A 15,666-nucleotide genomic window follows, 5' to 3' on the forward strand; every position below is an offset into this window, starting at 1 on the left:
AGGGCCTCAGCCTGCCTGCTGCAGCTTTCAGCCTCCGGAGACTAGGGGCACTGTGGCCGGGTAAGGCCATCCTCACTTCCACCGTTCGGGCTCAGGGAGCTGTGGGCCTTACTGTGAGGAAATGTCCTCAAGTCAAGAGAGAAAGGAGCCCCCAGATCCTCCCAGGAGACACAGTGGGGGCTGTGAGTGACGACTGAAGGTAGCGCACCCCCCCTTCCACCGAATCAAAGGAATAGGAAAGAGTCTTGCCCGGTCCTCTGCTCAGCCCTTGAAGGCCCAGAGCGTGGTTGTCAGGCGGAGGCGCCTCATCTCTCTGTATCATTTCTCAGGGAGATGAGATCCTTCGTCTGAAGGTGCCACACCAGGGGCAGAAGCGGGGGGGGGGGGGGAGGGGGGAGGGGGAGGGGGAGGGGGAGGGGGGGGTCCCACCCCAGACCCTCGGTATCGACAAGATGAGGACGCTGGATGGTTGAGGACCAGCGAGTTCAGGACAGAGCAGGCCCCACAGAACCGTCAGCGCTGTCCACCCCGACAGTGTCCATGACTCAGTTCCTTCTCGTGGGTCCCAGGGAGCTTTGAGGTGGCACCTTTAGAGCAGCACAGGAAAGAGGTCCCGGCCCTACCAAGAGTCGATGTGACAATCCTGTTTGTGAACGAAAGGGACCCTTGGAACCCAGAGAGGGCCTACCCTCCCAGGATCTGTGGTCACCGCGGTCAGCCACAGGCAGGGCTGGCAGGCTGTAGCCTGAGGCGCACTCACTCTCACGTCTTACACTGGGTTCTCAGGGGACAGGCTGACCAAGAACAAGAGCCTAGTGGCTCCTAGAGCAGTGCCCTCAAGGGAACGTGCAGAGCGGCCTTCTTCAGGCCAGGCTGGTGCCTCCCTGCTGAGGGTGCTCACGCCCTCTCACCTTCCCTCCTCCAGGTTCCAGCATCACCTGCTCTCCTGCCCACTCCCCCGCTTGCTGTCCCTGCCCATAGTCATGCCTCGGGGGCAGAAGAGTAAGCTCCGTGCCCGTGAGAAGCGCCGCCAGGCCCGGAGGGAGACCCAGAATCTCGGGGGTGCCCAGGCCCCTGCAGCAGAGATAGAAGAGTCGCCCGCCTCCCCCGCTTCTGTTGCTCAGGGTACTCCCCCGAGCTCCCCTGGTGCTGGCACTCGCCAGGAGCCTCAGGGAGCCCCAGCCACTAGCTCTCGTGCTGCAGGGGTTTCATGCCCAGGCTCTGATGTACGTGCCAAGGGCCAGGTTAAGGCCAGGAAAAAGTCCTCCCGGGCCTCAGCCTCCGATGAGAGCTCTCGCAGAGATCCTCTAACGAAGAAGGTGGGAATGTTGGTGGAATTCCTGCTGGAGAGGTATCAAATGAAAGAGCCCATTATAAAGGCAGACATGCTGAAGCTTGTGAACAAAAGGTACAAGGGGAAGTTCCCTGAAATCCTCAGGAGAGCTGCTGAATGCCTGGAGCTGGCCTTTGGTCTTGACTTGAAGGAAGTCAAGCCGAGTGGTGATTCCTATACCCTTGTCAGCAGGCTAGATCTCACCGATCAGGGGAGTCGCAGCAGTGGCGGGCGGTTTCCGAAGAATGGGCTCCTGATGCCTCTCCTGGGTGTGATCTTCTTTAATGGCAACCGCGCCTCTGAGGAGGAGATCTGGGAATTCCTGAATGTTTTGGGTATTTATGATGGAAGGCGGCACTTAATCTTTGGGGACCCCAGGAAGCTCATCACGGAAGATTTGGTGCGGGAAAAGTACCTGGTGTATCGTCAGGTGCGCAACAGCGATCCCCCACGCTATGAGTTCCTGTGGGGCCGGAGAGCCTGCGCGGAAACCAGCAAGATGAAAGTCCTGGAGTTTGTGGCCAAGGTCAATGGTACCGTCCCCAGTGCCTTTCCGCTCCATTATGAAGAGGCTTTGAGAGATGAGGAAGAGAGAGGCCGAGCCAGAGCTGCAGCCAGGGCTCCTACTCGTGTCAAGGCCAGTGCGCGTTCCAAGGTCATGTCTAGCAGTTCCTCCCACCCTCAGTGAGGTCTGAGGCAGCTTCTTCACTTTGTGTTTGACCAACGCTGCCAACCCTTTAAGTAGTGAGAGGCTACGCTGGGGCGGGAAAGATCATAATATATCTCTTCTTTGTGTCCCTGTTTTACACTAGTATCTTTCAAATGTTGTTTCTTTCACTAGAATGTTTATTTAGATTCAGAATCCAAGTTTACAGATGACATGGATCACAGATTTGTTGTTGTTTATCGGGTTTAAGAGTAAGAGTTTTGGTACTGTGTAGTACGATGTGAAAGATCCTTGCATCTTTTTGGGGTTCTGGAATGAGATAATGTGGCTTTGGAATAGGAATTTTGTTGGAAATGTGAAAGAATGCTGTGGCTTTAAAATGGATGAAAACAAAGTAAAGTTTAGTCAAGTTTTGGTTTGTCTTATTCACCTTTGTCTTTCTCTTTGTAAAATTCAAAGGCATACGCCTAGATGTCCTTAGCTTATTCAAGAATGCCGACGAAATTAAATAGTAATAAATTACATTCCTCACTCAGTGCCTCATTTACTCCCATCTTTAATTGAGCGTCTGCTCTTTGGAAGGTTCTGTGCTGGTAGTGATGGTGCTAAGATAAAAAAGACCCTGCGCCTGCCTGTAGATGTTCAGAGTAGAAGAGCAGCTATTATATAAGGAAGGTGGTGTGATGAAAAAACCCAGTGAGGGTGGTGGGGAGAGAGTCCAGATGAGAGCAGTGAAGTATAACTTGTCTTAGCCAGAACACTTTGAGGCTTGGTATTTGGCAAATCCCTCCTTGGGAGGTAATTTTGAGTTGGCTGCATGGTGGGCTAGATGAGGCTGTGATAATGGTGAGCAGGGGCCAGACCCTCAGATGGTGGGCCTCAGAGTTGAGAGGCTAAGCCTGAAATGAGAAACTGCCCTGAACAGTTACCTTGGGATTGTGAGTAAACCAGAGAGAATCTCCGCCTGGAGAAAGAATAGAAGGGGTCCAGTGCTTTTGCCCCGGTGCAGGTGGACACAGTGCACCAACAAACCAGGTGTTTTATGCATATTGTCGCCTTTGTGGTGGGATGCTGAGAAGCCCCTGTGCTGGCACTCTGTGCCCTGAGCTGGAGGAGCCCCAGCCCGCTCCGTTAATTAGTTATCGGGGTTTTTTAATTGGAGGATAATGGCTTTACGATGTTGTGTTAGTTTCTGCTGTGCAACGAAGTGAATCAGCTGTACGTATACACATGTCCCCTCCCTGCTGGACTTCCCCCCACCCACCTAGGTGGTCACAGAGCACCAAGCTGAGCTCCCTGTGCTGTGCAGCAGGTTCCCACTAGCTAGCTATTTGACACATGGTAGTGTATATAGGTCAACCCTAATCTCCCAATTCATCCCACCCTCCCCTTCTCCCCCGTGTCCACACGTCCGTCCTCTCTGTCTGCGTCTCTGTTCCTGCCCTGCAAATAGGTTCAACTGTACCATTTATCTAGATTCCACATACATGCGTTAATATACGATATTTGTTTGTCTTGAGCGTAATCTGGCAGAACTCCTAAATGGGGAAAGATTTTGGTGGTGATGAAATACGTGAAAATCGGGGGGTTGTTGGGCGGCAGGGGAATTATTGGTCCTTGACACAAGTTCTGTAAGGTTTGATTCGCATGCTGGTGAAATCCCTGCCTCCACAAATGGAACAACATATTCTCTGATAGGGAACATTTACTCGGGGTTACTTGCTAAGGAGCACTTTGGTTAATTCAGCTTTCTTTGTCCTAGAGGACCGCATAGTCTCTGACATCTCCTGGATAAAATGAAAGATTCCTAGAGAATGAGGGTAGTTTCTTCTGGTATGAAAATAAGCATCATAATAAGTGCCATGCATGGAGGACCCAAACATTGCCAGCCACTGTGCCAGGTGCTTTACATATATCACACGTGTTCCGACAGTTCTATAAGATGAGGCTGATCAAACCCACTTGGCAGACAAAGAACTTGCAGTATTCTCCAGACTGGTAAAGTGACAGAACCGGGAGTACAGCCTGGTCTGAATTCCTCCAGAGCCCATACTGTTCCACTCCTCCCAGCCTGAGGCAGCCCTTCTGTCTCTTAATTCATGTCTCTTCTCACTGCTCCATGATGTCTCTCAGGCAATAAGAAAGAGGAGCTTGTAGCCAAAATACTAAAAGCAGGACTAAAGAAGGAAGGTGAAAATGAGAATCAGACACAACTTGGGGATTGTCTGTGGGCTTCGTTTACCTAGGATCCTCCTGCCCCTCGCCCCAGGGTTCCCTGAGAGCTGACTGCCCCGGTCCCGGCACGTGTGTCCAGTCCCAGCACTTTCCCGCGTTACGGCGCCCTTGCCCTGGGTCTTCCCCAGTCAGTGTGCCCTCGTGTCCAGACTGGAAGCTGACCTGCTGGCCAGCTCTTCTCTGCGTCTTCCTCTGGAGGCTGCACTCAGCTCCCAGAGGAGCAGACAGCCCCACATCCCCTGCCCTCCCCTGACTCGGAGCATCCCGACTCCCTGCAGATCCCGTTCCTCACCGTGGACCCCTGTGACAGCAGCTGCCCTTTCCATGTAACTGTTCACTTCAGACAGTGACGTTGAGACACCTCCTCATCCCCACTGGGTGCCTCCACCACATTCTCAGTGTTTTCAAACCTGCTGGTGACTAGACTCTGATTGCGTATGGACGCTACAGGGCCTTGGCTTATAACCCCAAGTCTAGGGAGGCCTTTTTTGAAGCAACGTGATATTTGCAGTAGGATTTTAAGGCAACGTCTTCTTTGAGTCTGGCCATTGAATCCAGACACTGATGCGTGAACTTAATTAAGTGGTCAGAAACCACAGCCTTGTTCCTAAGTGGTAAAGGAGGAGGGACCAAGGAAATCACTGTGTCAACAGACGTGTACTGAGGCTGAATTTCCTAAAAACCCGTCTTGGAGTCCTTCCTGGAGGTGGAAGATGGTTCTTTGGCAGACGTGCTAGCTTTGAATAAAAAGGAAAAGTAATTCGCCATCCTCCCAGTAATTCTAGTCTGTATCTGTCCCAGGGAAGATGCTGTTTTTTCAATATGCTTAATGGCACCTGTTCGTGTGTTCAGGTGTGTTCAGCCAGGTGGTGGGTGGCTGTGATTTTGACCATGCAACCAAAAGTTAGGAGAAAATTCCCGGCCTACTGAGATGACACAGGTTACTGCAATTGGCAATGCAGAAAGGTACTGTTGAAAGCCCTCCCTGCTGAGATTTACAGGGTACTTTTGGAAATTAGATGTAATCCTGTATTTGAAAACATCTCTTACATAGTATGCACAAGAAAAACATTGGTGAATTTCAAGGTAAATTTGGCCGTCTCAGAAACTCCTCCAAGAAACTAAGAGGGTTGTTGTCATAACCAATTGCAATAGTTGCTCTTTATTGAGCACATACTATATACCAGTTTATGGGAGACTGCAGACCTCATCCACATGCTGTCTTGCTCTCCTTGGGTTCCTGGGGAGACTATATTCCCAGTCCACTTGTAATTAGGAAGGGTCACCTCCAGACCAAGGAAGGCACGAGGGAGTCAGTATGGCACCTCTGTGCTTTCTCTTCCATTCAGCAGCAGACAGAGAGAGCCCGTGTCGAGCCACGTGATGTAAACAGCCTGGATCTCGGAGTCATCTGTTAGCAGTGAGCCTCTGCCAACCTTCCTCAGGTTTTATGTGCACAAGAAACAAACTTTTGTTGTGTTAAGTCATTCAGAGATCAGGTTTTCTCTGTTGCCTCAGTTAGCAGTTACTTCATCCGAGTGATACCCAACTACTATTTCTACTGTTAGGCTCATTTAAATATTTTAATGCCAGAGCTAATCACAGCATAGATATTCTTCTTATAAAAACTTCTTACACACATAAATCACAATCTCCCCCCTTACAACATTGCTCCAAAGTTCAGCCCCCTTTTCAAAAGTAACCACAATTAACTAACCGTCTGGTGTGTGTCATCCTAAAGCTGATTTGAGGCTTCTTTGTACATAGATGCGCTACAAAAATACGTTGAGTTTTTAACACACAGGGGCAACAGTGTACATGTTATTGTTCTGTGACTTGCTCTTGTAACTTAATGGAAGTGAATGCAAGATCTTTCTGTGACAGCACTTATAAGACCCACCTCACTTTTTAAAACTGTCATCACCATTAGAAAAAGTCCCGGCCAGCCCTCTGGTCCTAAGCTACAGCGTGAAGTAGAGCCCCCCCTCAGCCAACCTGTAGATCTGTGAGAACAAACAGTTGTTGTGTTAGGATGCTAAGTTTTGTGGCTCTTCATTAGGCAGTGGGAGTTGACTAGTAAGTACATGAAGGGCTAGCAGTTCATATTTTAATTTTTTATGTTCTTTGTCTTCCACAGGGAGCACATACTATTCCTAAAAATATTTTTAAGGTTAAGAAAAATAAACTTCAAAAGGCATGGGAAATTCTAATTACAGACGTTAGGGAAGCTTTTAAAATGGGAAAAATAAGCAAATAATTGACAAAAGAAGAGTGAAATGACGCATGACTGTTTCTCCTACAAAATGAAAAGAAAAAGATTACCTATAGACTATTCTCTCTCAAGATGGTGGATTGATACAGAGAAATTTTATATCAGAGGATGAATTCCTGATAGTTCCTGAGCTTCAACATAGTTCTGGAGCATGTTTATCTCACACCATCTAGAAAGGCAATATGTAGTACGTAAAGAGCATGAGATTCTGGAAGCAGACACCTGGTCTTCCAAGCCCGGCGCTACCATTTACTAGTTGTGTAATCTTGGGTAAATTCCGTAACCTCTTTGTGCCTCTTTTCTTATCTGTAAAATTGTGATGATAATAATACCTAACTGTAAGATTATTTTGAGAATTAAGTGTAGGGCATTCAGCACAGCGCCCACGAATTCATAAGGATTATATATGTGTTAACTATTATTTTATTATCAGAGCATTTTGCCGAGTTTTCATTGAAGAATTAATTGACATTTAATACAGGAAGAAAATGGGCCCTACGGATAACCTTAACACTTAAACACTAAAATGTAGAAATAATAACCTTCAGAGAGGGAATCTGTCACACCTGTAGTCCCTAAAGCACTATAGGGCGATTTCCCTTAATATTAATTAGGTCAATAAAAAGTATTAATGCTTAAATACAAGCCATGGTTATCAGAAAAATGGGTTAGCCTTAATACTTCGTTCCGCATTTGTATAGGATAAATGAGGTAATTCAAAAGAGAGAGATTTGATTTTATTTTATTTTATTTATTTATTTTTTTAAAATAATTGACATATGTTCCATGGAGCTTTTATTTATTTCTTTACTTGTTTATGGCTGTGTTGGGTCTTCGTTTCTGTGCGAGGGCTTTCTCCAGTTGCGGCAAGCGAGGGCCACTCTTCTTCGCGGTGCGCGGGCCTCTCACTAGCGCGGCCTCTCTCGTTGCGGAGCACAGGCTCCAGACGCGCAGGCTCAGCAGTTGTGGCTCAGGGGCCCAGCCGCTCCGCGGCATGTGGGATCCTGCCAGACCAGGGCTCGAACCCGTGTCCCCTGCATTGGCAGGCAGATTCTCAACCACTGCGCCACCGGGGAAGCCCCGAGATTTTATTTTTTATCATTAGTGTATAGCTAAGCCGTGAAGAACTGAGGATGTGGTCAGCTTTGACCACATCTCGGACTAAGTGAGATTTAAGGATTGTTTGGTATCCAAGGATACCTCTTAATGTAATTTCTATACATCTGAGGAGGAGAAAAGAGATTGTGATGATCTCACTTGAGAGTAATACGTGGAAGAAGGACTGGAATACACTGGAAGTGCTGCAGAATCAAAGCATTGTTTTCATGTATATTTTATAGTTTTTAAGTGATTTTTTAGCTTAATTTTTTCTAGCTGGAACATTTTATGTCATAATTACTAGTCTCATAAGAAATTTCATTTTTATTTATACAGATATTTGGAATCTATGATTAGATGTGTGCGTTTAGGCCAGTTGGACCTCCTTTATTTTACATCAATGTACTTTTGGAATTTGGTATTCTCCTTTTTCAAGTATAATGCGTGTGTATCTGGCACAGCTTCCTGCTTGACTCTGTCGTTGTGCCTTATGTAAAGTGACATTTAGTTTGCTTCTCATTGATTAGAATCAATAACATAAGTCATAATTATGTCCTGGAATAATATGTATTTCTAGTCTGGCTGCACTGTAGGTGGTGGGATGTGGCCTGGGAAGCTAATCATCCTTTATCGTTTCTTTCCACTTGGCGAAGGGCACCCAGAACGCTAAACAATCAACTTCATAACTAAATATATAGGATAAAGTTGCTTAAACATTGGGGTCTCTTGTACTAAGGGGAAATGTTAAGACCGCTCTTTTTGCAAAACATAAATGGAGAACTAAGGCAAAGATAATTCAATCAGAATTTGTATCATCACCTCAAGATTTCAAGCCCAACTACAGGACTAGTACACTGTAATGTGTATACGTGTTGTGATGTCAATTTCCAATTCAAGTTGTTGACTCTCCATTTTATTGATCTGATGAGCACATTTGTTAGCTAAAGCCAAAAGACAATGCAGGTTCCCTGTCAGACTGTTATGATTGAGAAACCCCCTAAATTGTCTGGACTTAATTGGCTTAATTATTCCACATTTGGGAATCCATGGAAGGGCCTCTTTTCTGGAACACTGATGCATATGAAACTGTTGTGACTGTTCTCTCCTTTGCGAAATATTCTACTGCCTTGGCTTCTGTATCAGTCAGGATAAGCTAGGTTATGTTAGAGTGGCAAATTAATCCTGAAATCTCAGTGTTTTACCACAGCAAAGGTTTATTTCTCAACAACACTACATGTTCAATGGGTATGGGGGAGGGAGGGGCATTTGGGGGTTTTCTCTGGGGCTCACCTATTCATCAAGGCAGGGGAGAGTGGACAGAGGGTCTCTAAAGGGCTCTTCTCTGATTCAGCCAAACCCATCACTTCTCCTCCCATTTCATTGGCTGAAACCAGTCATAAATCCTCGGTTAGCCTCAAGCGGTCTGAAAAACGGAGCTTTCCATGTGCCTAAGAAGAAGGAATATAGAATTGGATTTGGTGAGCATAGCACTGTCTGCTACAGTTTTTAAGACACTGCCCTGTCCTGGTTCTTCTACCTCTCAATCTGTTTTTTTCTCTGTCTCCTCAGTGGACTTCTTTTCCATCACCCCTTGGGGAACTGGTGCTCCCCAAGTTACCATATCCGGTCCACTATTTTTTTTTCTCCCCACAACTATCCCCAGGTAACCTCATCCACTCCTCCAGTTCTAACTGCAAACTGTCTGCTGCTAACTTCTAGATCTATTATCCCAAGCCCTGACCTACCCACAAAGCTTTAAACATAAACCCAACTGTGACTGATTCAAGGCTATCTCAAACTCAGTGTGAAAAAATATAAACACGTGATTTTTCTCCAAACCTCATTCCTCCTCTTCCTGTATTCTTTGTCCCAGTTAGTGGCAGCATCACGTTTCCAAGTCTAGATTCCTCCCTATCATTCCCGCCTCTTAATTTTGTATGCCATCTTAGCTAGGCTCTGCTGCACGGTTGTTTAGTCAGTTATCAGTCTAGATGTCCACTGTGAAGGTACTTTTTAGATGCGATTAATAGTTAACTCTGTAGGCTTTGAGTAAAGCAGATTACCACCCATAGTGTGACTGGGCCTCGTGCGATCAGTTGAGGGCCCCAAGAACAAGGACTGAGGTTTCCTGAAGGAATTCAGCCTCAAGACTGCAAGACAGGGACTACTTCCCTGGTGATCCAGTGGCTTAAGACTCCGTGCTCCCAATGCAGGGGGCCCCGCTTCGATCCCTCGTCAGGGCACTAGATCCCGCATGCACGCTGCAACTAAGAGTTCCCACGCCTCAACTAAAGATCCCGCATGCCCCAGCGAAGACCCGGTGCAGCCAAAAGAAAAGAAAAAAAAAAGACTGCAACACAGAAACCCTGCCGGAGTTTCCAGTATGCCTGCCCTGCTATACAGACCTTGGACTCAAGACTGTAACATCTGAGTGTCTAACCTACTGGCTTGGCGCTATGAATTTCAGCGCCCTGACTTCCCGCCACTAGGGCCTCGGGGAGGTGAGGGCTCTGTTTGGAGGCTGGAGGACTGGGGACCATAGAGAGAGGGCTCCCAGGCTCCGATAGACGGCACCGGCAGGACGCAGGGACCGCTGAGCCCTGAACAGTGGGCGGCCCCGCCGAGTCCCGCCCCTGGCCCCCTGCCGTCAGCCCTCGGAGACCCCACGCAGGGCCGGATGCGGCTCCCCCCCGACTTCCGCTTCGGAAGCGAGGAGCCCGAGCGAGCGGCCGCGGCGTTTGGTCGGCCGAGCGTCGGTTTTCAGGACTCGTCCGGAGCCAAGGTGAGGCCCTGAATGTAGCCTGAAGGGACCTTCCCGACCCCCTCCCCGCCATAACAAAGGGGACCCACCCGCCTCGCGCCCCTGCCTGCCATCAGCAGCGTGGGACCCTGATCTGACCTATATGCCAGAGGAGTCCTGTTGGAGTCGCCGTCTGGAGGGCCTCAGGGAGTGGAGGGCCTTTGTCTAGAGGGGGCCGCTTCTTAGGCAAAGGGTGTAGTCTTGTCCCCAGCAGGTGAGAAGGTGGGACCTTCAGAGCTAACGAGGGTCCCTCCTTCCGAAAGACGTGACTGCACGGAGCCCCCGCCCGCCTTCGCTCGTGCGATGCCCTAGAGTGAGTCAGGCTGAGAGAACCCCTCATTTCTGCCTGGGGTGGGAGGTGGGGTTGGGGGCTAGGGGACGTTCGGGTAGAGAAAGGCCTTTCTATAAAGGGGGCAGGACTTCCCTGGCGGTCCAGTGGTTAAGACTCCTCGCTTCCACTGCAGGGGGCGCACCTTCGATCCCTGGTGGGGGAACTCAGATCCCACATGCCACACGGTGCGGCCAAAAAGGAAGGGCGGGGGCGTGGACCTAGAGGGTGTGATGTACGCCAAGTGAAACAAGTCAGACAGAGAAAAACAAATGCTGTGTGATTTCACTTATATGCGGAAGCTGAAAAAGAAAACAAATGAACGAACAACAGAACGGAAACAGTTATAGAGACAGAGAACAAACAGGTGGTTGGGGGGAGGAGAGAAATTAGGTGAGGGCAGCTAAGAGGTACAAACCACCAGTTACAAGATAAATGCGTAACGGGTGTGAAATGTAAACAGGTAGATGGATGGATGGATGGCCAGATGAGGCAACCCCGTTAAGCTTAGGGAGGAGACTTGGCCCTAAAAGAAGCAGAGGTAGGACCACGAGTGCTAGGAAGCAGACCTCTCCTCAAAGCAGGGAACTGCACAAATCAGCAGCCCTGCTCTCAGATCTGGGAGTCCCCAGATTAAGGTAGCCGGGATGTGGAGGCCCCGACTCCTCTGGTGAGAGCTTCGGTCTGAGGCATGCAGATCCGGGTCAGTGGAGGGAGGAAGCCCAAACCCTAGCCGGACTGGGCGCCCAGGTCCTGAATGAGGACTGAGGGAGCCACCAACTCCAGAACAGCGGGGTCGGAGAGTCCCACCCTTGCTGTTACCAGGCATAGCCGAGCCCCAGATCAGCTTTGGCAGAACGAGGCTCACTCCGACTGTAAGCTCAGGTCCCAGGAAGATGAGGACCTTTTCTGACGGTCATGGGCTCACGTCAGCAGAGGGCAAAGTCTCAGGCAGGGTGCAGGGTCAAGGCGAAGATCCTGAGTGCGGAAGTGGAGACTCCTCCATACACACAGTGGAGAGAGCTGCATCTAATGCCGCCTCTGCCCTTGGCCCCGGGAGGCCCCGGGCGGAGCTGGCAGGCTCAGGTGCCCCCTAACTTCTGCCGGTGGGGTCTGAGGGAGATGAGGGCCTTGGTTTAAGGGCTGGCTGCCCGGTTCAGCAGAAAAAGAGGAGTCCCAGGCCACGGTAGATGTCAAGGCACAAATTCTATGTGAGGAATGAGACAACCAACCCCCCCAGAACAGAGGAGACCACACAAAGTGCCGCCTCTGCCTTCGCCCCGGGAAGCCAGGTTTAGAGCTCTCAGGCTGAATTGCCCTGTCAGTTCCTCCAAGGGTGGTCTCAGGGACATCAGGGTTTGGGTCTAACGAGAGAGGCCTCATTCAACATAGGGAAGAAGCCTGGTTCCTAACAAGAGTCAAGGTGGTAACACCGAGTGAAGATGAGGGAACCCCACCCAGAAAGAAGTGAACCACGTAGACTCTCATCCCTACTCTCAGACCTGGGAGGGAGACTGAGGCATGGTGAGCTGATGAACATCACCCACTTGTCCCCGGCCCGTGGCAGGGAGGTGAGGAACCTCGTTGATGGGAGTATGGGCTCAGGTCAGCAGCCGGAGGCTTTCCAGGTAATGCCAGGAACCAAGGAGAGGACCCTGAGAATTGAGGGGACCAGCTAACACCACAGTAGTGAGGGCAACAGAATCTCTTCCTGACTCTGTCAGCATTGGAAGTCCACACACAGTTGTAGCTAGGGAGACAAGAAAATTTTCTTTCTAGTGGGTCTCGGGGAGTTGGGGGCCTTAGTATGAGGGGATAGACTTCAAGTCAAGACACGCAGGATGTCCAAGTCCTGCTATGAGTCAGGGTGAGGGCAGTGAGGGATGACGTAGATGAACACCCACCCAAAGCAGTGGGGGGCCCACAAACTGCCACCCCCCTCAGCCCTGGGAAGCCCCAGGTAGAGGTAGCCTGATGTGTCACCCCTCACTTCCAGCCCCAGGGACTCAGGCAGACGTGGGCCTTGATCTGAGGCCAGGAGACTCAGGTGGGCTGAGGGAGGAGCCTAGATCCCGTCTGAGTGAGGGCTAAAGAGGCCAACGATGCGGGAACAGTGGGGTCCCGCGGAGTCCAGCCCCTGCTAGCAAGCCAGGGAGGTCATGGACGGGGGTGACTGGAAGTGGCTCACCCTTTCTTTCATCTTGGGGATCTCAGGAGGGTGAGAATCTTAATGTAACGCAAGCGAACTCAGGTCAGCGGAGGGAGGATTTCCAGGATTTGCCAGGACTCACGGAGAAGATGCTGAGGACCGTGGGGACCTGCACCCCATGCCAGCGGGGGCCCCGCAGAGTCCCTCTCCATTGTCGTTCCTAGGCGCCCCCGGGCACGCATGTCAGGCAGAAGTGCCCATCAGTTCCCCACTCAGAACTCCCAGGGAAGTAAGCGTCTTGGTCTGATGGGTCAGCAGAGGGAGGAACCTGAGACCCTCCCCTGAGCGAAAAATGGGGACCGTGAGCGAGGACCACACGTTATAGGGCCTCAGCCTGCCTGCTGCAGCTTTCAGCCTCCGGAGACTAGGGGCACTGTGGCCGGGTAAGGCCATCCTCACTTCCACCGTTCGGGCTCAGGGAGCTGTGGGCCTTACTGTGAGGAAATGTCCTCAAGTCAAGAGAGAAAGGAGCCCCCAGATCCTCCCAGGAGACACAGTGGGGGCTGTGAGTGACGACTGAAGGTAGCGCACCCCCCCTTCCACCGAATCAAAGGAATAGGAAAGAGTCTTGCCCGGTCCTCTGCTCAGCCCTTGAAGGCCCAGAGCGTGGTTGTCAGGCGGAGGCGCCTCATCTCTCTGTATCATTTCTCAGGGAGATGAGATCCTTCGTCTGAAGGTGCCACACCAGGGGCAGAAGCGGGGGGGGGGGGGAGGGGGGAGGGGGAGGGGGAGGGGGAGGGGGGGGTCCCACCCCAGACCCTCGGTATCGACAAGATGAGGACGCTGGATGGTTGAGGACCAGCGAGTTCAGGACAGAGCAGGCCCCACAGAACCGTCAGCGCTGTCCACCCCGACAGTGTCCATGACTCAGTTCCTTCTCGTGGGTCCCAGGGAGCTTTGAGGTGGCACCTTTAGAGCAGCACAGGAAAGAGGTCCCGGCCCTACCAAGAGTCGATGTGACAATCCTGTTTGTGAACGAAAGGGACCCTTGGAACCCAGAGAGGGCCTACCCTCCCAGGATCTGTGGTCACCGCGGTCAGCCACAGGCAGGGCTGGCAGGCTGTAGCCTGAGGCGCACTCACTCTCACGTCTTACACTGGGTTCTCAGGGGACAGGCTGACCAAGAACAAGAGCCTAGTGGCTCCTAGAGCAGTGCCCTCAAGGGAACGTGCAGAGCGGCCTTCTTCAGGCCAGGCTGGTGCCTCCCTGCTGAGGGTGCTCACGCCCTCTCACCTTCCCTCCTCCAGGTTCCAGCATCACCTGCTCTCCTGCCCACTCCCCCGCTTGCTGTCCCTGCCCATAGTCATGCCTCGGGGGCAGAAGAGTAAGCTCCGTGCCCGTGAGAAGCGCCGCCAGGCCCGGAGGGAGACCCAGAATCTCGGGGGTGCCCAGGCCCCTGCAGCAGAGATAGAAGAGTCGCCCGCCTCCCCCGCTTCTGTTGCTCAGGGTACTCCCCCGAGCTCCCCTGGTGCTGGCACTCGCCAGGAGCCTCAGGGAGCCCCAGCCACTAGCTCTCGTGCTGCAGGGGTTTCATGCCCAGGCTCTGATGTACGTGCCAAGGGCCAGGTTAAGGCCAGGAAAAAGTCCTCCCGGGCCTCAGCCTCCGATGAGAGCTCTCGCAGAGATCCTCTAACGAAGAAGGTGGGAATGTTGGTGGAATTCCTGCTGGAGAGGTATCAAATGAAAGAGCCCATTATAAAGGCAGACATGCTGAAGCTTGTGAACAAAAGGTACAAGGGGAAGTTCCCTGAAATCCTCAGGAGAGCTGCTGAATGCCTGGAGCTGGCCTTTGGTCTTGACTTGAAGGAAGTCAAGCCGAGTGGTGATTCCTATACCCTTGTCAGCAGGCTAGATCTCACCGATCAGGGGAGTCGCAGCAGTGGCGGGCGGTTTCCGAAGAATGGGCTCCTGATGCCTCTCCTGGGTGTGATCTTCTTTAATGGCAACCGCGCCTCTGAGGAGGAGATCTGGGAATTCCTGAATGTTTTGGGTATTTATGATGGAAGGCGGCACTTAATCTTTGGGGACCCCAGGAAGCTCATCACGGAAGATTTGGTGCGGGAAAAGTACCTGGTGTATCGTCAGGTGCGCAACAGCGATCCCCCACGCTATGAGTTCCTGTGGGGCCGGAGAGCCTGCGCGGAAACCAGCAAGATGAAAGTCCTGGAGTTTGTGGCCAAGGTCAATGGTACCGTCCCCAGTGCCTTTCCGCTCCATTATGAAGAGGCTTTGAGAGATGAGGAAGAGAGAGGCCGAGCCAGAGCTGCAGCCAGGGCTCCTACTCGTGTCAAGGCCAGTGCGCGTTCCAAGGTCATGTCTAGCAGTTCCTCCCACCCTCAGTGAGGTCTGAGGCAGCTTCTTCACTTTGTGTTTGACCAACGCTGCCAACCCTTTAAGTAGTGAGAGGCTACGCTGGGGCGGGAAAGATCATAATATATCTCTTCTTTGTGTCCCTGTTTTACACTAGTATCTTTCAAATGTTGTTTCTTTCACTAGAATGTTTATTTAGATTCAGAATCCAAGTTTACAGATGACATGGATCACAGATTTGTTGTTGTTTATCGGGTTTAAGAGTAAGAGTTTTGGTACTGTGTAGTACGATGTGAAAGATCCTTGCATCTTTTTGGGGTTCTGGAATGAGATAATGTGGCTTTGGAATAGGAATTTTGTTGGAAATGTGAAAGAATGCTGTGGTTTTAAAATGGATGAAGACAAAGTAAAGTT

At 50.9% G+C, this 15,666-nt stretch overlaps 2 protein-coding genes across 2 annotated transcripts; both read left to right on the forward strand.

Annotated features, from left to right (window-relative positions):
• Positions 1 to 983: 983 nt before the first annotated feature.
• On the forward strand, positions 984 to 2,021 carry LOC137756983 (melanoma-associated antigen B1-like). The gene has a single exon (XM_068533564.1). The coding sequence runs from the start codon at positions 984 to 986 to the stop codon at positions 2,019 to 2,021; it is 1,038 nt and encodes a 345-aa protein (XP_068389665.1).
• Positions 2,022 to 14,247: 12,226 nt separating this feature from the next.
• LOC137757029 (melanoma-associated antigen B1-like) lies at positions 14,248 to 15,285 on the forward strand. Its single transcript, XM_068533618.1, has one exon. It carries the CDS (start codon positions 14,248 to 14,250, stop codon positions 15,283 to 15,285), a length of 1,038 nt encoding a protein of 345 aa, XP_068389719.1.
• The last annotated feature ends 381 nt before the right edge of the window (positions 15,286 to 15,666 follow it).

The sequence above is a fragment of the Eschrichtius robustus genome, chromosome X (assembly GCF_028021215.1).
Source record: "Eschrichtius robustus isolate mEscRob2 chromosome X, mEscRob2.pri, whole genome shotgun sequence".
NCBI lineage: Eukaryota > Metazoa > Chordata > Mammalia > Artiodactyla > Eschrichtiidae > Eschrichtius > Eschrichtius robustus.